Here is a 23,218-nt window from a genome sequence, read left to right on the forward strand (position 1 = left end):
GACAAGATTTCCAGCAAGTCTTTGGCCATCAGGATCTGGGTTTCAGGCGGGTGTCTGGGAGTAGTTGGGGGTGGTCTGAGTGGTGGGGTGGATGAAGCCAAGGGTGGAGTGAGGAGGGATTGCAGAGCAGAGAGCAGTGTTCTTCCCTGGGATGGTGGCAGAGTACAGGCCCAGAGGCTCCACCAGAATCATATGTGTATTGCGGCCCTTCTTTCTAGAAGGAATGCCCAGGCCCATTTGTTATATTGGCACTCAATGCTGTTTTATTTATTTATTTATTTATTTATTTATTTATTTATTTATTTTTTTTTTATTTGAGAGAGAGTGAGAGCACAAACCAGGCAGAGAGGCAGAGAGAGGGGAAGAAGCAGACTCCCTGCTGAGCAGAGAGCCCGTGGGGCTCAATCCCAGGACCCCGGGATCATGACCAGAGCCAACGACAGATGCTTCACCAACTGAGCCACCCAGGTGCTCCCCCCCCTGTGCTGTTTTAATGGGGTTATGGACCATCTCCCCTAAGCCTACCCAGGGACTCACTGAGAGTCAGTGGATCTCAGGTTCAAGGGCAGAAGGAAGTGGGCTTGGACCCAGCCCCGAGATCACTAGTATTTAAAGGGCAGGCTGGGATACCCGGGTGGTGCAGCGGCTTATCGCCTGCCTTTGGCCCAGGGCGCGATTCTAGAGACCCGGGATCGAATCCCGCGTCGGGCTCCCGGTGCATGGAGCCTGCTTCTCCCTCTGCCTGTGTCTCTGCCTCTCTCTCTCTCTGTGTGTGTGTGACTATCATAAAAAAATAAAGGGCAGGCAGGCAAAGAGAAGCTGCAGAGGGGACTTGGATGTGGAGGTCAGGAAAGTAGGAGGGTGAGCAAGTGGGCCCCAAAGGAGGGGGTCCCCTCCCAGCAGCATGCACCCCACATCCTGATGTCGAGAACAAGAATTCCTGTCCCCTCAAAGGTCCTTCCAGCCTGGCTAAGAATCAAATTGACATGAGACAGATTAACAGGAGAAGATGGAAGTTAATAGGGGTACATATGGGGAGTCCACACAGCCACGGGGGTTCCAGGCAGTCAGGCAAAACAAGGTCTACATGTCATTCCGAATAAGAAGGGGCACGGGGTCTGGCCTTCAGACGGAGGGAATCACTTCCAGGGAGGTAGGAGGAGCCGGTGTTTGGTAGATGTTTGCTCTACCGTGCAGACGGGGCACTCAGGTGTAATTTCTGTTGCTAATCCTTATTCTGGGAAAGACTCCCAGTTTCGATTCTTCTGTGTAATTAAGGGAGGAACAAAGTTCCTTGTGGGCCCACAGGGTCTCAAGTGCCTTTGGCTCAAAAGACTCCACATATCAAAGCAGCACGTGCTGTCCCAAAAGCCTTCACTGGATCCCAAATGTAAACATAAGCACAGTAGGTAGGAGGGTGTTGAATGGGTGTCTCACAAGCACCTCCAAATGCACCTTGCTAGGGAGACTTTATAAACTCCAGCTTTTCTGAGATTCCTTAATCAAGGTGCTGACTACGTTTGCCAGAGCTGAGTGGTGATGCCACGGACGCCAACGCTCTCAGCACCTGCACTGCCTCACTCCCTCTGCCCACCCTCCCCGAGACTTCTCTCACCCACCCCCCTTCTCCTGGCATCTCCCTAACACCGCTCAAATTGCCATGACTCCTATGTGCCTGCCACTGGCCCCGAGGGCTGGGGCGCAGCCTCTCCTGATCATCCTGGCTGCGCTCCTGGCTCCTGGCTTGTTGCTTGGGGGTACAGAAGGCAGCCCTCGGAAGTCTTGCTCTTGCCCCAAGTTGCTGCCAAGCACACAGAGCAGAGAACAGTGCTTATAACGACGAGGCCACCTAAGCTGAATGCCCCTCAGAGGCAGAGCATCTGGGCCAAGGGGTAAGTAGGATGTAGGATTCCCCATACGGTCCCTTTGCCCTGCTCAGGCACACCGTGGCCTGTGGACGGCTCAGAGGGGGTGGGTTGTGTGTTGTCTAAGGGGCTCTCAGGCTATCAGTTCGGGCCCAAATGGTTACACTGACAGCTAGTAATGTGTAGCTCTCACTGTCAGATATTCCTATAGTGGCTTTGACAGGAAGTAGCGATAGCCATAATTAAGCATGAGGACAGGAACATGACTTGAGTGTACAGTTCCCAGCCTCTGGACCAGGGCCTCTTGAGAGGTTCCTCTGCCCCTGTTCCTCAGTGGGCTTGTTACAGGTAGACAGCATGGTGGTGTGCAGAAGGAGTCTGGGCTAAGCCTAGGATCTCAGCCACGGTGAAGCCTCCAGCACCCCTCACACCTTTGTGGGCCTGGATTTCTGAAAACTGTTGGGCCACACGTCCTCTGAGGCGTGTTTTAGTTCTAACACCCTTTGATTTTGTGACTTTCCAAGTTGGAAAATGGTATACTCTGTGCCTTTCTCCCCATGCCCACCACAGGGTCAGTTCTACTCTGCACTTTCTCCTGGGGTCCCCATGCAGTATGGCAAAAAGAAAGTATGAAGTGCTTTTGATGGGAAGATGAGGTGGGACAAGGAAGGTGGTGGCGTTCTCATCATTCCCAGGATTTGGAATGTCACCATGCCAGCAGGTCATCCTCTCCCTGGTCTGTGGCTTCCTTTTCTGGTTTTGCTTCTCCGTGTTTCTGGAAGAATCCTCCCCCACTGAATTCTCTCCTAGCTCCCACTCGACTCTAGAGGTTCAGTGAATGACCCCAGCCTGTCAACTCTCAGTGCTTCACTTTGGAAAACTGACCGCACAAACTGAGACACCCTATGATTTCAGCAACGGCCACAGTGGTGCCCAGCATGGGTTCCCAAGATGGTAGCACATTAGTCCTTCATAGAACACACCTGCAGGACCAAGATGGTGGGGCCACAGTCTCCTTCCTGCCCCTGCACACTCCACCACCACTAATCTTGCTTTGCCACCATTCAACAGACTCCTCCTTCCCTCATCACTGTATTTCCTTTTGAGGTTTCTTGGTGTCCTTTCTAGCCCATCAGAGAAGTTCTAATAGTGTTGAACTTCAGAAAGGTTGGAGTCTTCCGTTTCCTCCTAGCAGGTTCCTTGGATCCTATTGAACTTTCTCTACCTCTTTCTCTACTAGTAGTTTTACATGCTAAGATTATTGGGAGAGGCAGCCTTCCTTGGATTATGAAAGGTCTATATTCTCCTTAAGGCCAAGGGTGTCTATCTGCCTCTGATCGACTTACCTGAGCGGGAGAGGCCATTATTCATGTGTTTCTTCAACAGCCAGCAGACTCTCATCCCCAGCAGCTTTTCCTAGAGCCCCATCACCCCTGTGTCTCTGTCTCTCCTTTCCTATCTATCCCTTCCCCGTCCCTTTCCCGCATCCTTCTCTCCCCGACTTTTCTCTTTTCTTCCTCCTCCTCCTCTTCTTTCCCCTCCCTCCCTCATTCTTTCTTTTCTTTTCTTTTAAATATTTCTTTTTTTAAGATTTTATTTATTTATTCATGAGAGACACACAGAGAGGCAGAGTCACAGGCAGAGGGAGAAGCAGGCTCCATGCAGGGATCCTGATTCAGGACTCGATTCTGGGACTCTGGGATCACGCCCTGAGCCAAAGGCGGACGCTCAACCGCTGAGCCACCCAGGGTCCCTTTATTCTTTTATTTTAGAGAGAGAGCACACAGGGGAGTAGGGGCAGAGGGAGAGGGAGAGAGAGAATCTCAAGCAGACTCCCTGCTGAGTATAGAGCCTGATTTGGGGCTCGATCTCAGGACCCTGAGATCATGACCTGAGCTGAAGTCAAGAGTCGTATGCTTAGCTGACAGAAGCACCCAGACCTCCCCTTCTTTCTTACTATATGCACCCTAATAACGGTAAAGAAAGGAGCAGTCATGCTAAGATGCTTAGATTTTAAATCATAAAAGGTTTTGATCTTCTCTGTCACCCATTATCTTGATGACATATGTTCAGAAATCTGAAATTGTGGACCAGAAAAGTTAGAGAACCAGTGATTTTTAGACATGATTCCTGATAAATATAAAATCCACAGTCAGTGAAATTGCTAAATGAGTTCAGTATGTTCCTGCCTTGATAAGCATCAGAATGAAGGAAGCTGTTTCTCATGAGAGAGAGGAATGTAGGGCTAGATTTGGTTCCCACTTCCCTGAATTTAAGAACATGTTGACTTTGATGTCTTCTGAAAAGAATTTCAGAAACCACTTCCTGTGCCAGAAATAACAAGAGTGAGAAGTCCAATACTTTGGGCAGGTTAAAAAATTCTCTGTGGGATAGTTTTCGATTTGCATAGTTCTGGTCAAGAGGTCTCACATGAAGACACTTTCAAACTGCCCGTTACCTGTAGGTCAATAAGGCCGTAGCTCAGACAAGCTAGGCAGTAGCCTACCCCGGAAATGGGTATCCAGATGGCCCTGTTGGTGCCTTTCATTAGCATAAACAGTTTTCATCATTGTTTTATAGATCACATGCAAAAGTGAGAGGCACTTGGGTCAACCACTGAAAATCATTCTGTAAAAGACCTACAATAGGAAAATAAATTGAGCATAACTGAAGTACGTTTTCTTCCAAAGCAGTGAGTCTAGGTAGCTATAGTTTAGGATGAACAAGAAAGGTGTGAGTGAGGGCTTTGAACCAAGATGCCTGGATCCAGATCCTGGCTCTCCTATTTAACCAGCTCTGTGACCTGGAGCCTGTTCCTGAATCTCTGTGCCATCCTGGGCTACTGTGAGGATTTGTGAGTCTGAGATATTAGCTATAGTCCTTTTGATCGAAAGAACACACCAAGATTGTAATATATTTTGTGTGTAAACGTGGATCCATAGGTGACTTTTGATTTTCCTACAGAAGGTAATTTCCTCAATGTTCTTTAATGAACATGCATTGCTTCCAAATGCAAAAAAGAAATGTATCCAGTGTTTCCCAGTTCATTCTGGTAACAAACGACTCCTTCCTTTATATCACAGGGCTCTCCTGAAGATTCAATAGTTGAATTCTATTTTGTTAGTCGTTAGTAGAACGTATTATTCATTCATTCGTCCCTCCACCCATCCCTTCTAGAACTACAGTGCTAAGAAATGCTGAGAGAGAGAGAGAGAAAGACATTGTAGGTTTCTTCCTCTGTGAGTTCACAGTCTTGCCCCAGAAGGGAGTGGGCAGGTAGGATCAGAAAACAGATTCTATAAGAGTGAGGGAAGTGCCTACACCGGAGGGCTGTGAGAACATGCCAGGGAAGGACAACTAACCCGGATTTGAGGGAGTTACAGAGGTGAGGAAGAGCTTCCTCTGAAGAGAGGCCATGGGCAGCAGAGCACGGAGAGAGCGAGCGAGCTAACCAGGACAAGCTTTGGGGTGGTTTGTGGGGGAAGTGGCGGCCAGCCGAGGAGAAAGCTGGCTGGCGAGAGGAAGGCTGGCTGCTGTAAGAATCTGAAAGAAAAGGTTAGTCTGGTGTGGAGGTTGGCGCTTCTCAGAGAAGAGGCCCAAGGAGTAAACAGTGACAAGGTCACGAAGGGCCCTGCGGGACATCGGGTGGCATTGAAACTTCATCTTTAGAATGATAGGGAACGTCAGAAGAGTTTTGTAAGCGGGTCAGAGTCCAGTCTGGCACTTCAGGGGGCTCTCTGGGGCTGCCGAGGAGTGGAGGCTGGCAGTGGCGTGAGGACTGTAGTGTCTGGAAGGGAGGAGAAGCAGCCTGGCCCGGGGTAGCAGCCGGGGGTGGAGACCGTGCAAGGCTGGGAGAGGGCTGAATCCAGATGGACCCTCAGACCCTCGGCTGAACGCTCCGCACAGGAAAGAGGAAACACACTCGAGGTAACACCCAAGTGATGTATCCACTGGTCTCTGAGGAGCCGCTCGGCCTAGAGCCAAAGAACGCAGCCTTGCTTTTGCTTCCTTGGCAAGTACGGCAACACGAGGAGGCTTTTCTGTGACTAAACTATAGGAAGACTCTCTGGGCTGCCCAAAGATCCTTCCAGTTTGTTTTTAAGATTGTTCTTGTGCCCTTGAGAGAGCTATGAGGTGATTTCATACCAGTGGCCCTGAGGGCTCCTTAGCAGGACACGGAAAGAGGCCGTAGGAGGAAGGGAGTGTGGTCTCCACACTGTGTTCAGCAGTGGCCTTGGGCGGGGCTGAGCTGCGTGGAAGTGCAAGACTCGGGGATGACACACGTACAGGTGGCCCGGGTGAGATGGTTGCCAGCACCATCTAAAAGCTATGGACAGGGATCCCTGGGTGGCTCAGCGGTTTAGCGCCTGCCTTTGGCCCAGGGCGCGATCCTGGAGCTCCAGGATCGAGTCCCACATCGGGCTCCCGGTGCACGGAGCCTGCTTCTCCCTCTTCCTGTGTCTCTGCCTCTCTCTCTCTATGTCTATCATGAATAAATAAATAAATAAATAAATCTTTAAAAAATAAAAATAAAAAAAAATAAAAGCTATGGACAGAGCTCCCGAACACTCAGGCTGGGGACAGAAGGAGGCAATAACACTTTCAGAAATTCGGTGGTGATCCTCTGCTCTCAAGTGTTACTATCCACAGCTGGGAGCCCACTGGAGCCGCCTTTCACCCAGAGAGCTGTCTCTCCATCAGTCTTAGATAATATCTCTGACACCAAGATGGTAGGGAAAGTACCATCTTTGAATTACCTACACAGTCCTTTGTCACTCTAAATTTATCCGTGGCATTTCTCAATATGGCAACTATGTCAATATCTTCATCCCTTAATTCATTCAACACACATTTCTTTTTTTTTTAAAGATTTTAAAAATTTATTTATTTATGAGAAACAGAGAGAAAGAGAGAGAGAGAGAGAGACAGGCAGAGACACAGGCAGAGACACAGGCAGGCTCCATGGAGGGAGCCCCACATGGGACTCGATCCCGGATCTCCAGGATCACACCCCAGGCTGAAGATGGCACTAAACTGCTTAGCCACTGGGGCTGCCCTCAACATACATTTTCTGAGCCATGTGTCAGGCACTGTCCTAGGCACTGGACGCAAACATGAATTAGATGTTATTGTTGCTCTGCAAGGGGCCACCCAACCCAATTGGAGATTTACTTGGTGAGACCCAGGAAGTTCAATGCCTGTGACTAGTTTCTGTTCTGCTCAGATTTGTCATTTATCCAAACTTTCCAAAAGCCATTTGAAATGGTAGATTGAGTAAAACAGATTGTTCTCCCTAATGTGGGTGGTCCTAATTTCTCCAGTCTATAGAATTCATGTTTTTTAGATCCATGTTTTGATATCAAAGAACGGGCTGCTGGGCTACTATTACTCACTTCGTTGTGAGTTTGTTACCTTCTTAACTGCATTGTGGGTTCTGGGTGGGAAGGTTGTATTAGGCAGCATTCCCAGAGAAACAATCAGTGGGAGATAGGAGGAATTTGCTGTAAGGCATTGGCTCAGGTGTTTATGGAAGGTTGACAGATCCCAAGATCTGCGGTCGGGCAAGCTATATACCCAAGAGAACCGACCGTGTAGTTCCAGCTCAAAGATAAGAAGAGGCCCAGGTGCCTGATGGAGCAGTCAAGCAGGAGGACTTTCCCCTTACTCACAGGGCAACGGGAGGCAGTGTCTTTTTGTCCTTTTCAGACCTTCAACTGATTGGATGAGGACCACCCACATTAGGGAGAGCAATCTGCTTTACTCAATCTACCATTTCAAATGTTTGGGTTTTAAAAAATTTTTTAAACATCTATTTTTGTTAAGGAATGAATTCAAGCCCAACATGGGGCTTGAACTCATGACCCCAGGATAAAGAGTTGCGTGCTCTCCTGACTGAGCCAGCCAAGCACCATACCATTTCATCCAAAACCATCATCACAGACACACCCAAAACAATGTTTGATCAACTAACTATCTGGGCACCTCATGGCCCAGGCAAGTTGACACATGAAATTAGCCATTCACAAGGGTTTACCAGTGTTTCCTGTTGCTTTAGCAGCATCACCACCTCACATGCCAGTATCCAGTGTTGCTCTCATAAGCAGGCCTGTGCTCAGTCGTGGTGTCTTGGCAGCTGGAAATGTTCAGGAATTGGGCCAATCCCAGTCCTCAGAATGCAGTGCATGGAGCCATGGGGCAATTAGAGAAGCAGTATCTTTTTTTTTTTAAAATTTTTATTTATTTATGATAGTCACAGAGAGAGAGAGAGAGAGGCAGAGACACAGGCAGAGGGGGAAGCAGGCTCCATGCACCGGGAGCCCGACGTGGGATTCGATCCCTGGCCTCCAGGATCGCGCCCTGGGCCAAAGGCAGGCGCCAAACCGCTGCGCCACCCAGGGATCCCGAGAAGCAGTATCTTGGGAGGAAAAGGATGCTTCAAATTAAAGAACCAGACGCACAGTCCAAAAAAGTCATCGGTGCAGAGAGGAAGAATCTGTGTTCAAACCAGTAGCACAAAACCCAGACAAGAGGGAGACAATTCAAAGCAAAAAGTGGGAGCTGGGGGATCCCTGGGTGGCGCAGTGGTTTAGCGCCACCTTCAGCCCAGGGTGTGATCCTGGGAGACCCAGGATCGAGTCCCACATTGGTCTCTCCGCGTGGAGCCTGCTTCTCCCTCTGCCTATGTCTCTGCCTCTGTGTGTGTGTGTGTCTCTCATGAATAAATAAGTAAAATCTTAAAAAAAAAAAAAGTGGGAGCTGGAATCAGGAGAAGCTCTCTGATCTGGGGAGTGTAGGAGATATTCACCACCTGGCCTGAGTCAGGGTGGGAGGCCCTGAGAATGAGAAGCCTGAACCCAAGGCCTTCCTCCCCTGGCTTCAAACTCTTCCCTGTGACAAAGGGGCCTGAGGATCCCCAGGGCCTGTGGGGAGGTGGCACCGATAGTTTCTGACACACTTCGGGAGGAAGGAAGAGGTTTCTCACAACAACTCTTCTTGCTGAGAGTGTTTTGTGGAGACCGGGTTATGAAGAGGCCACAGCCCCTTTTCTGCCCTGTAGTCAGGCACTCCAGCGCAGGCTGATGGGGCTGTCTGGGGGCGCCAGACAGGGCATTGGGGGGCCTGAAGTAGAGAGGAGGACGTGTGTGGAGTGGGCCGTCAGTCCCCTCACTCGAGAAAAGTCTGTCGGGATCCTGACCATGTTCATCTACCTAACTTTTTGATTCCAGCAGTGTGCGAAACAAACGCCTTCTCAGAGACCTTACATTCCGGTGGGCAGTGGGATCAGATGGTAAGCCAAAAGTAGGGTGAGGGAGCGAGAAGATGGGGCTCGTATCGTGGTCAGAGGTGTCTCTGGAAAGCTGGCATTCACACAGCGAGGCACGTGAGCATCTGGAGGGGACACTGTAAGCCAGGAGGGAAGGCCTGGCAGGTCGGGAGACCAGCCAGAGGAGGCCCGTGTGTCCGGAGCAGAGGGAGCCGGGAAGGACAGGCCCGCCAGGTCATGGAGAGCCCATTGCTTCCTCCTTAAATCTTTTCTCCTCTCTGCTGGCCTGTGAGCTCTCTGCAGCCAGCTGCTCAGGACACTGGGGACTTGTCAGGGATGGGGAGGGAGGGGTAGAGAGGGGCAGTGGGGGAGAGGGTCTGGAGGTGGTGGTGTTGACGGGGCCCAGCATTCCCTCCGATTGGCCTGGGGTGGGATGTATGAGAATCTGGGCAGAAAGAGGCAGCAACACCCTGCTCCCAGGCCCCAAATGAAAGCAGAGTGCAGACGGATGCCCTCAAGCAATGGCTTTCAACATTTTTTTACTTGACACGTAGGTCAGGAAAACATTTCACATCAAGACTCGGTCCATGCACGCATTCTTTAATACCTAAATAGTTTTTTTTTCCTAAATAGTTTTTAAAAGCTTTTTATTTATTTAAGAGAGAGAGCACAGAGGGAGAGGGAGAAGCAGACTCTCCACTGAGCAGAGAACCTGACATGAGACTCGATCCCAGGACCGTGGAATCATGACCTGAGCCAAAGGCAGATGCTTAACCAGCTGACCATTCAGGCACCCATCTACCTAATTTTTTGAAAAAATGACAGTTGTGACTCAGCACATTGAGCCTATGAGCCACCTGGCCGATGAACCATATGCCCTGGCCGCTGGTAAGAAGCACCTGCCGTGCCCTGCAGAATGCGGTGCCAGCATCACACCTGTAGGGGTTCTCAGCTGGAAAGTCTGGAGCAAGGCCTAGCATCCACATTTTAAAAAGCTACCAGATGATTCTCACGTGAAGCCAGGGATGAGACCCCTGGTGCTGATGGATGGTGACCCATGCTGTGAAAAACACTGCTGTGATGTGTCGAGATAATCTGCAACCATGAGGAGGGGAGGTTTTCCTATTCTCTGGCCCAGCATCCTACCCGGTGTGCAAGACATGGGGTGGGACGAAAAGTCAGGCAGTTGTCCCAGCATCTGCCAGGGTCATTGGACAGAGAAATGCTGCCGAGTGTTGTATAAACAGTTTCGGTGAGGTAAACCACTCTTATCAGGAGTTGTGGGCATTCCAACTGCCCTTGCAGGCAGGCTTTTCTAAGAATTGTAGGCCCAGCCCCATGACACTAAGTCTTCTCTGCATACTCTTCCTTATCTTTGTCCTGTCACCTTTGACCACCTACATCTGCTTCTGCCCCTTAGGGAGAAATACAACTTGGAGCCATATGACATCAAAATATATTCAAGTTTCCTTAGAACAGGCTTCCTGGGGAAACTCCCCAGAGAAGATGGTAGGGGGCCTCATTCATAAAGCCTTGTACCCCTGCCCCTGTATGTCTAGGTATTGCTGGAAGTAGTAGAGGTTTCCAATAATAAATTTGTTGATCCTTTGGTGATCTTCATAAAAGAAGAGCTTGACATTTTGCTTTGCAGAGACTGGCCAGAGAGCCGAGTGAGTCCTGTCTGCCTTAGCCAGAGGCACTAGAAGCACACAACTGGGGCAGTGTGATATTCTTCAAGATGAATTACACAAGCACACAGGTGAGCAAAGCTTCTCCACAGCCATGCCTGAAAATATCTCTGTGTATGATAACAAGTATTGACTGGGATCCAGGCTCTATAATGGCAGTCAGGAGATGCTTGGACTTGGGGTCTGAATCTTAAAGCAAGAGCCAAGGGCAATGGTTTTTAACCTTGACTGCACAATAAAATCACCAGTGCAGTTTTTGGTTTTGCTTTAAAAAAAAAAACAAAAAACAAAAAAAAACGATGCCTGTGTCCTATCCCTAGAGACACAGTTTAACTAGAAGAGGGTGGGGCTCAGGCATCAGTATTATTTAAAAAGTGCCTCGTGATATTATAAAATGCAACCTGGTTGGAGAGTCACTGTCCAGGACAAGTACACAGCTTGTGAAAATTTGCCACCTTCTTGACAAGTGTCACCATATGCATGCAATTCAATGGGAGCAATCTTATGGGTTTCAGAAACCCAGGCAATAGGGGTCCTTCTGCAGTGTGCACTGATAGTAGGATGCTGTGACAAAGCTTGACAGCCTGGCCATATTGCTGCTTTGGTCTGTAGTCTGACTGGCCACTGTGTGCTCCTGTTAGAACACCTTTTCCTGAAGCTGAGCATCAGCGTTAAGCATGGAAGAGGATGGGCAGTTCCTCTTGAAGGGGAGGCTGTTGCTATCATGGACAGAGGCCTGTTGGCCAAGTCTCACCAGAAAAGCTGACACCGTACAAAGAGCAGCTGGCAATGGCTGCAGACGCCTCTTAGCGGCATCACAGTGGTCAGCAGACACAAGCATCTTACACAAGTGGCAAAAAGAGGAGCCATCAAAAAAGGGGCTGATCCATTTTCTAAGAAAGATTTGCACAGTGGGAAAGCACAAGCTATTCTCACTGTAAGAGCCATTGTGAAAACCCTAGTCACATGGACTCAAGGAACCAAATTTGCATCTGATTGTTGGTTCCAAGGGCCATATGTCTGAAGAGAGTCTTGCTGCAGAAAGATGAAGCGACATTTAGAACATTTGAACTAATTAATGAGAATGTTCCAGGCAAAGTGTGCCTGGCCAACTTCCTTGGAATGGATATTATCTGTAACAAAATGTGTTCTCCGGTAAAAAATGGCACCATGATTGAAGTTCAGGTTGACTCCAAGGCTATGGATGGGTATTTGCTTCATCTCTTCTATGTAGGGCTGTGTTTCCTCTTGCTGATGTAAAAATTATCACAAACCAAGGGGTATAAAGTTTATTTTCTTATAGTTCTGGAGGCCAGAAGTCTGCAATAGGTCTTATTTGGTAAAACCAAGACATTGGTTGTATTCCTTCTGGAGACTCTAGAGAAGAAAATCCATTTCCTGTTTTTTTCCAGCTGCTAGAGACTTTATGCATTCATTGGCTTTTGACTCCTTCCTTGCATCCCTTAGACCTTCCATCACACCTCTTTCTCTAACTTTGACCAGCCTGCTGCCTTCTTTAAGGACCCTAGAAATTACATTGGGCCCACCCAGATATTCCAGGATAATTCCTGTCTCAAGATCTTTAATCACATCTGCAAAGTATCTTTTGCCATGTAAGGTATGGTATGTACAGTTTTTAGGGATAGGGGTGTATTTAGAGGCAATGTGGATGTCAGTGGATGTCTTTTATCAGAGTAGGTAAAAAAAAAAAAAAAAAAAAAAAAAAAGGATTCTGAAAACCTCGTATGCTCAGCACTGAGGGATTGGCCAAATCTGGAAGACAATGATAAAAAGCATGAGCAGAGAGGTACAGATAAATGGCTTCAAAGCAGTAAGATGCCCCCAAGCAATGCCAGGAAAGGCATAAAAGAGGTTTGCCAATCTATTTATCCTTCCTGTGATGTGTTTGCTCAAAAAGAAAAAGAGCCGAAGAAGCACAACATTGATTTGGGGAAACTAATGGGGCTTCACAGTGCAGATAGTTCTGGAAAACGGGAGCTAGCTGAAGTTCAATGAATTGATGGCTATGAGCCTCACATCCAAAAATCTATTAAAGGTCAGGGCTTACAAATGGTGACAAATAAAATAACCTTAGTGAAACCACAGTTAAAATAGAAAGGGTGTCTTTCATTTATTTAATCTCAAAGCAACCAACTCAGGAATTTGGGGGGTTTTCTACATCTCACAGGTTATTATTTTTTAAGATTTTATTTATTCATGAGAGACAGAAAGAGAGAGGCCGAGTCATAGACAGAGGGAGAAGCAGGCTCCATGCAGGAAGCCCTATGTGGGACTCGATCCCAGGACTCCAGGATCACGCACTGAGCCAACGGCAGATGCTCAACCACTGAGCCACCCAGGCACCCCCATCTTACAGGTTAATTATTGCCTTGCTCTTTAGCACTCGGGCTGTTTCTGCAGTGATTCCAGTCAGCACTGGATCAGGAGTTGTGTAGATTGGGAACCCAGAAACCAACCCTGGGACAAGGCTCCATGTACAAAGAGCTGATTCAGGAGGAAAGGAACCCCTGGAGAGAGTGAGGGGGTGGCCAGGAAGGGAGACAGCCAATAGACTATGGGATCCGGTCAGACATGGCTGCAGGTGACTGAAGCTTCATCCTGCTGGGAAACTGGGCGCCAGTGTAAAGCACACACCTCAGATGGATCTCTCAGAACCAGGCAGCTGGGTCTTTTATACACCCCCCTCTCCATCAGTCACTGGGTCAGGGCTGCTCCCAGGGGCCAGCATTCCTTGGCATTTCCAGTCCACTCAGTAAAAGACAAGGGACTCCAGGGGCAAGAGGCAGCCCTCAGGCCATAAGAGACAGATCCAACAGTTCAAAACAATCGTCCTGGAAAGTGGTAAAGGCTGAGGGCTGGCGTAGGGGCTGTGGGTGCTAACCTAACATACCTAGCCTAACCACCGGAGTGTTTCAAACGGGGCTGTCTTGTTCTGTGCATAATGGTCACTCTACCCCAATTAAAATAGTCAGAAGAACAGGACCAAGATGGGTACGATTTTAATGCTTCTGCAATTATTTTTTTTGAACAGAACAGGATGATTGATACCAGGTTTCAAGGCTTTCATGTTTCATAACACTCAGTTGAGGTCTGCATTTTGAATTAGTTTGTAAAATGACATTTACATGATGTAGAATGAAGCAATTGAATTCTTAAAAAGTAATGATAAGTAACACAAAGAACAAAGGCTAGTAAGCATAAATTTTTACTTTGTGGACTTCCTTGTCGTCACACTCTCTCTGTTTGTTGTAGTAATAGAAAGTATTGTCCCTTCTCTGGAGTTTCTTCACGTATCCTGTCTCTGGCCAACGATCTACCTGCATATCAGAAACCAGAATACAAATGCTGTGATGCTGATTTTATTTTTACATAATAATTGACTACCAAAGAGTTAACAGGATAACTCACATCCAAAAATCAAAGCATAAAATTCAATCTAAAAATGCTTGAGCTCTCAAGAGAGTATTATACACCCCTCGAATGCATCCCAAGTTGTATCCATATACTGCAAAACAGTTCATTTGGTGCTTCTCTCTAGATCCCAATTTCTAGATTTAAATTTTTACTCAGTTGCCGAGATAGAGGAAACATTCAAAACACTCTAAACTTTATTTTTTCTCACATTTACAAACCATTTCAAACATTACTACTTCCTAACTTCTGAAAGTAATGCCTTAGATGGAAGTTAGGCTCAGGCCTCACTCTGAAAGCACTTGGGTGCTGAGCATTGACACCACAGCAGTAACAAATGGAAGCACCTAGATTCAAGATACCTAAAGGTGCATATGCAAGTCCATATCACAAGTTCATTTTGAAACCAAATTTTACAAAAGATTTTTATTTTTTAATAAATTGCTACACTCAACATGGGGGCCAAACTTACCAAGATCAAGAGTTGCATGATCCACCAACTGAGCCAGCCAGGCACCCCTTGAAATTGACTTTTTAATAGAAATTCGAGGTCATGAATTTTTAAAAAATATTTTATTTATTCATTCATGACAGAGAGAGGGAGAGAGGCAGAGACACAGGCAGAGGGAGAAGCAGGCTCCATGCAGGGAGCCCAATGTGGGACTCAATCCCCGGTCCCCAGGATCATGCCCTGGGCCAAAGGCGGCGCTAAACCGCTGAGCCACCTGGCTGCCCTGCTATTCTTTCTCATACGTTATATTGCTTACTTTAAATTTGGCTTGACCTAGTTTGAACATTTTTCTTTCCTTCCTCTCCAAATTCATGTTCTGTTTTCTTGTTCAGTTCAATATGTTTCTTCTGGATTCTGTGAGATCTACTCTATCATTGTCAAAACCTGATTATTCAGGTATCATGGTCTAGATAATTGAATGCTCTTCACCACTATCTCTATGGGCAGCTTGTCATTTCTCATATGCACCACCCATAAATCACAACTTTCCACTGGAATAGGAATACATCATGAATACAAAGGAATGCATGTTTTTTTTTTTTCTTACAGCACATTTTCATTTTCTTATGTTCTCTTGTTTATTTAAGAATTAGTGAATGGGCAGCCCGGGTGGCTCAGTGGTTTAGCACTGCCTTCAGCCCAGGGTGTGATCCTGGAGACCCCGGATAGAGTCCCACGTTGGGCTCCCTGCATGGAGCCTGCTTCTTCCTCTGCCAGTGTCCTGCCTCTCTCTCTCTCTCTCTGTGTCTCTCATGAATAAATAAATAAAATCTTAAAAAATAAATAATTAGTGAAAATAGGTAGCAGCATATCTGATAAACCTTGGAGGGCTGACATATACAGTGTAGAAAACAATCAATGCTTCCTATCATATAGGTCAAGCTTGCCTTTCATAGCTTCCATTGCCTGCAGTAGAGAAAGAAGGGTGTTCTTAAGACACCATTATAACTCTCTTCCTCTTGGGGCCAAGAGCAGGCTCTCATTTAGTAGAGTCCTAAAAAAGCATCTCATTCAGTGAAGAAATAGATACTGTATATGTGATGAGTCTCCAAGCATCTGTATTGGTTCTGTGCTCATCAACCCCTATTCATTTTATTTTATTTTATTTTTTAAAGGTTTTATGTATGTATTCATGAGAGACACACACAGAGAGAGGCAGAGACATAGGCAGAGGGAGAAGCAGGCTCCATGAAGGGAGCCCAATGTGGGACTCAATCTCAGGACTCCAGGATCATGCCCTGAGCCAAAAGCAGATGCTCAACCACTGAGCCACCCAGGCATCCCAACCCCTACTCATTTTAAATAACCTTTGTATTTTATAATTTTTCTTCTTGTCCTCTCACTTGATGACTCCCATTAAAATGAGGAAAGCTCCATTCCTTTAACTAGAACAGAGTGGAGTGGTAAAGTCCTCAAGACCAGTTAGGGAGGACAAGCTTACATGTCCCAAAAGGAAAGAGAACTTAGCTCTAACCCTTCATACCTCTGTACACTGGTAGACCCACTGATCAAGGTAAGCCTTCAGTTACTATCCTGGCCAATCTTTAAGGACCTCTGCAAATGTCTCCGGGGGCATGAAGCCACTCTGGAGGATTGTCCCTCAAAGAAAGCAATTTTGTCTTCTTCTAAATTCCTGGGCTTCCTTTTTAAAGGCACACATATTTTGACTTGTATAAGGTTTTACTGTTTGTGTCATTAATCTTCTACTTCAAGATATTAAGAATAATAAAAGCTATCATTCATTAAACACTTATCCTTCATTCACTCAATAAATTATTAAGCGCTGCAATGTTAGGCACTTGAAATACATGATTTCGTTTAATTCCTGTAACTGTTTTCTAAAACAGATATTGCCATCACCATTCTACTGTTGAGCTCAGCCACGTTAAGAACCTTGTCGAGGATTGCTCAACTAATGCAGATCCTGGCTAGATTCCAAATCTGGTTCTCTTCTTGCTGGCCCACTCAATTTCTTGAGGCCAGGTCCTCACTTATATTTTTATCTCCTAATGCACTTGGCACAGAAATTTGCACATGGTAGTGACGGAGTTGAGGGCATGCTGCCCCAGAATATGCCACTTTGCATACTGATGGTTTAAAGTTACTTGAGAAACCAGTGCATGAAGGACTCTGATCCTTCCTCTGAAAGCAGAAAATAAATCTCCCATGTGAAAGGCACCTTTTCATATCTGTAGGTAGACAGACATCTGTATCACCAGGGACAGAGAATTCAGGACCAAGAGGGGTGTGTAAATAAATTCTACTTATCTCCCTACTAATTAATACTCAAGCCTAAATTACTTTGTTAGTTCTTCACACATTTATCATTTCTTTTCTAAAAGGTATATAAATGGCTTACTTTGGTCACTTCTTGGGTCTTATATCTTTGGGGGCCCCATATTCATGAAATTAGGTGAAAATTGTTATCTGTCTTGGGTCAATTTAATTATTAGACTAGCCAAAAGAACAGAGAGAATCCAGGGGGAAATTTTCTCCTTCCTGACAATTTATACCCAATTAGTATAAACTGAAGTGAAATGCAAGACCTTTTCAAAATTGCCAAGTCATACAGTGAATAGGCTTGCTCTTCCCTACATCACACACCCCTCCCACTTTGTGAGGCTTCCCCTTCAAGGACGTTCTTTGTGTTCTCTTAAATCTAATTTTATCTCAATCACATTATTGGGCCTGGGGTGTAATGCATAACCAAAGTCAGGAGTTGCTCTCTAATAGTTTTCTGTCACTTACAATCTCCATAATAAACAGAATATAACCCCTTTATAATGTTATTTTTTAAAAAAGAAGAAACTGGGGATCCCTGGGTGGCGCAGCGGTTTGGCGCCTGCCTTTGGCCCAGGGCGCGATCCTGGAGACCCCGGATCGAATCCCACATCGGGCTCCCGGTGCATGGAGCCTGCTTCTCCCTCTGCCTATGTCTCTGCCTCTCTTTCTCTCTCTGTGACTATCATAAATAAATAAAAATTAAAAAAAATTTAAAAAAGAAGAAACTGGAAAGACATAGTAGTTATACAACAAACTGAATATCTGTTAATAGAATTACCTAAGGGAAAAAGACTCTGCTTTTGTGGTTACCATCAAAGATTTATCTGGCAGAGCATGGTTGTTCAGTAAAAGCTAGAAAGTTCTTAATGTTTCCATGCTAAAGGACCACCTCTCCCTCCATTCTACCTGAAAACCACTCCTGTGGGCCTGTCTCCTCATCAATAAAGGGAGAGAATTGGAGTAGAGCTTCCTTTTAGTTATTTTCTGGCTCTTTGTTTGAGTTTGGTACTTTTGACTGAATATTTTGAGTTCAGGTTTTTAGAGATATCTTACCATAGAAACTTGTTTCACTTGTTTATATTCAATTTCATCCCGATATCCTGCTTGCTGAAATCTGTACAGATTTTCTATCTCTTCTGACCATTTTTTGGCACGACTTATTGATTTTGGTTTCACGTCAGAACTAGCCATGGCTACAGAAGTCTTATTGCCAATTATTTCTGAAAGATGTTAAAACAACATTAAAAATAGCATAGTAGTGACAATTTTGAAAGTCCCTTTAAAAATGAACACAAGTGGATTTTTTAAAAATGAGAGTTGATAATCCCATTAGGTATATTAAAATTTAAACATTCAATTCCAAGATTGAGAAGGATTCAAGCTCTATGTTGAAAATAAAATAAACCCTGAAAGATGCATAGGGAACTGTTTATTTCTTAATCAAATAAAATTGCATTCAAAGCGTGATCTCCTAATTCTGGTGTTCTAGGCAATAGTTTACACATTTTTGAAGTCACACGCTTATTTTTAACTACTCAGTAGACTGTCAAAATATCTCACCACCATTCCATTTGATTATATTCAAAACTGCATCCCCCACTTATTTTTTTTCCTAAAAAGGGAATGTAAGATCAGTCTTCTCACTGTCTTCTTATTCTTCTTGTTGAGGAGCAATGGTTTCCTCTTTTTCCATATCTGAACTACTTGGAGGTATCCAATCACTGTGGTCCATTCACTCAGGTGGTCACTGTGACCCTGCTCCTGTGACAGCCCAATGTGAAAAGATAGACGAACACAAAGTCCATGAAAGCTGTATGACTGTCTGATACTGGGATCATTTTATTTATTTATTTATTTATTTATTTATTTATTTATTTATTTATTTATTTTTAAGATTTTATTTATTTATTAATGATAGGCACAGAGAGAGAGAGAGAGACAGAGAGAGAGAGGCAGAGACACAGGTAGAGGGAGAAGCAGGCTCCATGCAGGGAGCCCGATGTGGGACTCGATCCCAGGACCCCGGGATCACAACCTGAGCCAAAGGCAGGCACTAAACTGCTGAGCCACCCAGGGATCCCCAGGATCATTGATTTTAAAACAATGTAAGCAGTCACCAGTAGCTTTTGAAGTTCAAAGATTCAACTCTTTGTACATGTACATGTAATTTGTCTGTTCACCAAACTTCTAGAGTCAGTTTTTCAAAGACCTATCTTGCAGTTGTTTTCTCAGTCATCTTATTTTGTTACTGAAATGTATCAGTTAACTGAAATAAAGTGCCCAGAATTTTTACCATGATTCCTTGAATCTATTCTTCTCTTAAAGTATGTTTCTATTGGCTGAAATACATTAGATTAGACCTCATAAAGTAGGTCCTATAAATGAATTCTTATTTATTGAATTTTTTTTTATCACAACCACAAATTCTTATTATAGTAGTCTCTCCTTACTTGTGGTCTCACTTTCTGTGGTCAACCACAGTCTGGAAGCAGATGGATCCTCATTCTGACCTAGTGTCAGAAAGTCCGTGGTGGCCTAACGCTACATCCTAATGCCTATGTCATTCACCTCACTTCATCTCATCAGACAAGCATTTTATCTTACATTATCACAGAAAGGTGAGTACAGGAATACATATTTTGACAGGCCACATTCGCATAAATTTTTCAAACATGTTGTTATAATTGTTCTATTTTATTATTGTTTACCTCTTACTGTGCCTAATTTATAAGTTAAACTTTATCATAGACATGTATGTTTAGGAAAAAACATAGGATATATAGGGATCTGTTACTATCCGCAGTTTCAGGCATCAACTGGGGAGTCTTGGAATGTATCTTCCATGGATAAGGGGAGGACTAGTATGTATTGAAAAGACCAGGAAATACATTAAAGTACAAAAAAAGGAAAAGTTGAAATAATCCTCACATCAATTAGAAGTATCTGTCCTTAACATTGGGTGAACATCATCTTGAACGTAAGATGAGTTAGAAGGACAGACTTTAAAAGTTTTATAAAATGGAGTCTTATAATAAATGCTTTCACAAGTATAACAAATTTAGCTCAGCCTGGATTTAACAGGGTAGGGAGTGGAGGGGGAGAGTAGGAAATGGAAATAAAATTGATGGAATTGCTGAATTTCAGATAAATATTTCTTCAGTGTGAAAGATGTGGCCTAAAATTTCCCTCATGGTTAATAAAAATAGATTGATGGAGACTGTTAGGAGGTTAAGAGCCATTTGTTTGAACTTTATGTATCTATCAGTCACACACAAGTACCAACTGGCTCTTCTATGAAAAATAAGGGAACTGGTCCTGTGCTTCCTCCTACCTCCTGTAGATTTTTGTCACATTCTGACTTAACATTCAATATTGCATTTACATTCCCTCCTGAAACCCAAATTCTCACAGTTGTTTGGGCTTAGCTCCAGATTTAAATGAAATAAAATGAAGTCATTTGAGTTACACAGTTCACTCTGATAAAAGTAGCAACTATCCAAATGGATGTATCATTAGTATTGTTTGCATTTTTTCCATCCTGCATAACAATATATATATTGACTAGACCAAAGAAAATTAAGCTATTGTTAATAGTTGACTTTTAAAAACTTTTGATCCTTATTAATTTAGGTTTAGGCTCATGTTGTATTTTACTTTATTACTTTTTAAGATTTTATTTATTTGAGAGAGACAGACAGAGATAGTGAGAGAGCATGAGCAGGGAAGAGAAAGAGAAGCAGGCTCCCCGCGGAACAGGGAGCCCAACTCAGGGATGGATTCTAGAACCCTGGGATCACAACCTGAGCTGAAGGCAGATGCTCAACTGACAGAGCCACCCAGGCAGGCACTCCCCTCATGTTGTAGTTTAAGGCAACATGTTGTCATGTTATTGTGTGAATGTGTGTAAATTTTGGAATACCCGACAAAACAATAAGTGAGTCATAATTCACCAAAACCCTTACCCTTCATTTCCATTCATTTTAATGCTTTGTTGCTACACACTAAAGAGAACCACCAGGGAGTTGGACACACATAGTACAGCCTGACAGGCCATTAACATCCATAACTATATATAAAACCTATTTTTTCGCAGAAAAATGACACTAAGAAACATGAAAGGAAAAAAAGGTGGGAATTCACTGTATAAAGGTACTTTCAGAATCATAGCCATGTTTGCTATGAGAATTTAGTGGCTGTATTATATTGCTTTTACAGATGAAGCACATTTCCTCAAAGCAGTGGCACAGTCATACTTTTTGTTTTACCCAAACCATTTTTGCTTTAGGCTTGGCTTTTTTATACATAAAATACTTTTATATACTCATATTCATTCAAAAAATATTTTCCTGAATGTCATCCGTGTTACCTCTTGCCAGTTTCAAACAAAACAATCATGTCAACTATAAATTAAAAATGCTTTCATGGTGCCTGGGTGGCTCAGTCATTTAAGCATCTGCCTTAGGCTCAGGTCATGATGTGGGGTGGGGGGGGGGTCCTGGGATTGAGCAGCCCCTTCTACTGGATTCTTTGCTCAGCAAGGAGCCTGCTCCTCCTCCTTCCTCTGCCTGCCTCTCCCCTTGTTTGGGCTCTTTCTCTCTCAAATAAATAAAATCTTTTTTAAAATTAAAAACAAAACAAAAGAAACAAACAAACAAAAAACCCGGCTTCAACAAGGGCGCCTGGGTGGCTCAGTTGGTTGTGTCTGCCTTCTGCTCAGATCATGATCTCCTGGGTCCTGGGATCCTGCCCTATACGGGGGGTCCCTGCTTAGTTAGCAAGAAGTCTGCTTCGCCCTCTCCCTTTGCCCCTTCCCCTGCTTTTGCTCTGTCTCTCTCAAATAAATAAATAACATCTTAAATTTTTTTTTTCTAAATGCTTTCAACAGAAAAGTTCTACAGAAGAGTAGAACTACTGGAGGAAAAAAAAACATTTTTTTCTTAGTAGAAATACATATCTCCTATACATATTAGGCATTTCAAAACTTTGTTGTTCCACAATAGCTAAAGGGAACATAAATGGGAACACCATAAATGGGAACACCATAATAGGAGCCCCTGTGGTTACTGTAACTATTCTATGTAGTGGTGATGCAAATCCCACCACCCTTTATGTCTCTCTTACTGATTTACTTTTTACTTCCTGAAAATAAAATGAAACTAAAATTGAGAAAGATCAACCTAATTTCTTGATTAAATATTTCAGTAATTCTGGGAGATTCAGGGCCAATATTAATTGCGCTGGTAACATTCAGCACTTTGAAATTTAGTGCTTTACTTAGAGTAGTGGCAAAAGATAATTACTCTAAAAATATGTCTTTGTGGTCCATGGTTGAGGTGTGCAAATCCACATCTGTGCAGTGTAAAGCCACTCCACGCTCTCTCCAGTCCCTCAAACCTTTCTTCTCCAGAAATCCCCGATTTTGCACGTGAGGTAAAAGCTGCCATAGAAGGCTGAGAAAAGCAAAATGCTGGAGGAAGCATTTTGAAAACTGGGGGTCATAGGACTAGTCTCCAGGAGAACTCTGAAAGGAGACCCTCGGAATACCTCAAGCCGCAGGGCGCACGGCTCGGCCTGGAAGCTACCAGAAAATCGGAGTCTGAAACTCAAGGAGTAGCAAACACAGGCCACGGCTAAGCCACACACACACAAAAAAACATAGGCAAGTAACACCAATCTCAGAAATCATAAAGGCTCACCGGAGCGGAAGGGGCGGAGCCGAGGCTTCCGGGGCGGGGCCCGGGCGGGCGCAGGGGAGGGGGGCGGGCCGCTCGCGCCCCTCGGGGAGTGCCCACCCCCCCTCCCCCGCTCTCCCTGGGTCCTGCTCTCCGTTGTTACCCTCGTTGGTCGACCTGGAGAGGCCGAGGCACCCCGCCCGGGAGCTCGCAGAAGAGCGCGGCGGTGCTCGGGCAGCGAGAGGCCAACTGCCGCGCCGCGGCGACCGTCGCGTCTCCTAGCAACGCGTGACGCCCGGCCCCGGCCCCGGCCCCGCCCCCTGCGAGCGGGCCCTTGTGCGCAGGTGCGAGGGTGGGCGGGGCGGCGAGCCCAGTGTGGAGCCTCGCGGGGCGCTGAGCCCTAGGCTGGGGTAGCGAGCAGAGTGTGTGATTTGGTTCCCCGGGACCAAGCGGAATTCCGTTGGTGATTTTGGTTCCTGATAGATACCTCCTGTCTGTCCCAC

At 45.3% G+C, this 23,218-nt stretch overlaps 1 protein-coding gene across 2 annotated transcripts; it reads right to left on the reverse strand.

The window, feature by feature from the left end:
- Window positions 1-13,813: 13,813 nt before the first annotated feature.
- Window positions 13,814-22,819, reverse strand: MEIG1 (meiosis/spermiogenesis associated 1). 2 transcript variants are annotated; one of them, XM_038530035.1, is made up of 3 exons: window positions 22,740-22,819; window positions 18,097-18,263; window positions 13,814-14,155 (listed from the first exon to the last, which is right to left on the reverse strand). In XM_038530035.1, exons 2-3 carry the CDS (start codon window positions 18,232-18,234, stop codon window positions 14,027-14,029), a joined length of 267 nt encoding a protein of 88 aa, XP_038385963.1. In that variant the 5' UTR covers window positions 18,235-18,263; window positions 22,740-22,819; the 3' UTR covers window positions 13,814-14,026. The 2 variants fall into 2 exon arrangements, with proteins under 2 accessions (XP_038385963.1, XP_038385964.1); XM_038530036.1 differs by lacking the exon at window positions 22,740-22,819 and adding an exon at window positions 18,604-18,760.
- Between the last annotated feature and the right edge of the window lie 399 nt (window positions 22,820-23,218).

Source organism: Canis lupus, chromosome 2 (genome assembly GCF_011100685.1).
Source record: "Canis lupus familiaris isolate Mischka breed German Shepherd chromosome 2, alternate assembly UU_Cfam_GSD_1.0, whole genome shotgun sequence".
Classification (NCBI taxonomy): domain Eukaryota; kingdom Metazoa; phylum Chordata; class Mammalia; order Carnivora; family Canidae; genus Canis; species Canis lupus.

Excerpts from the sequence above, each read along its gene's own strand:
- MEIG1 (XM_038530035.1), bottom strand. The coding sequence starts at position 18,234 with ATGGCTAGTTCTGACGTGAAACCAAAATCAATAAGTCGTGCCAAAAAA. Across the intron at positions 14,156-18,096 it reads AAGTGAAACAAGTTTCTATG|GTAGATCGTTGGCCAGAGAC; the intron begins GTAAGATATCTC and ends TCTGATATGCAG.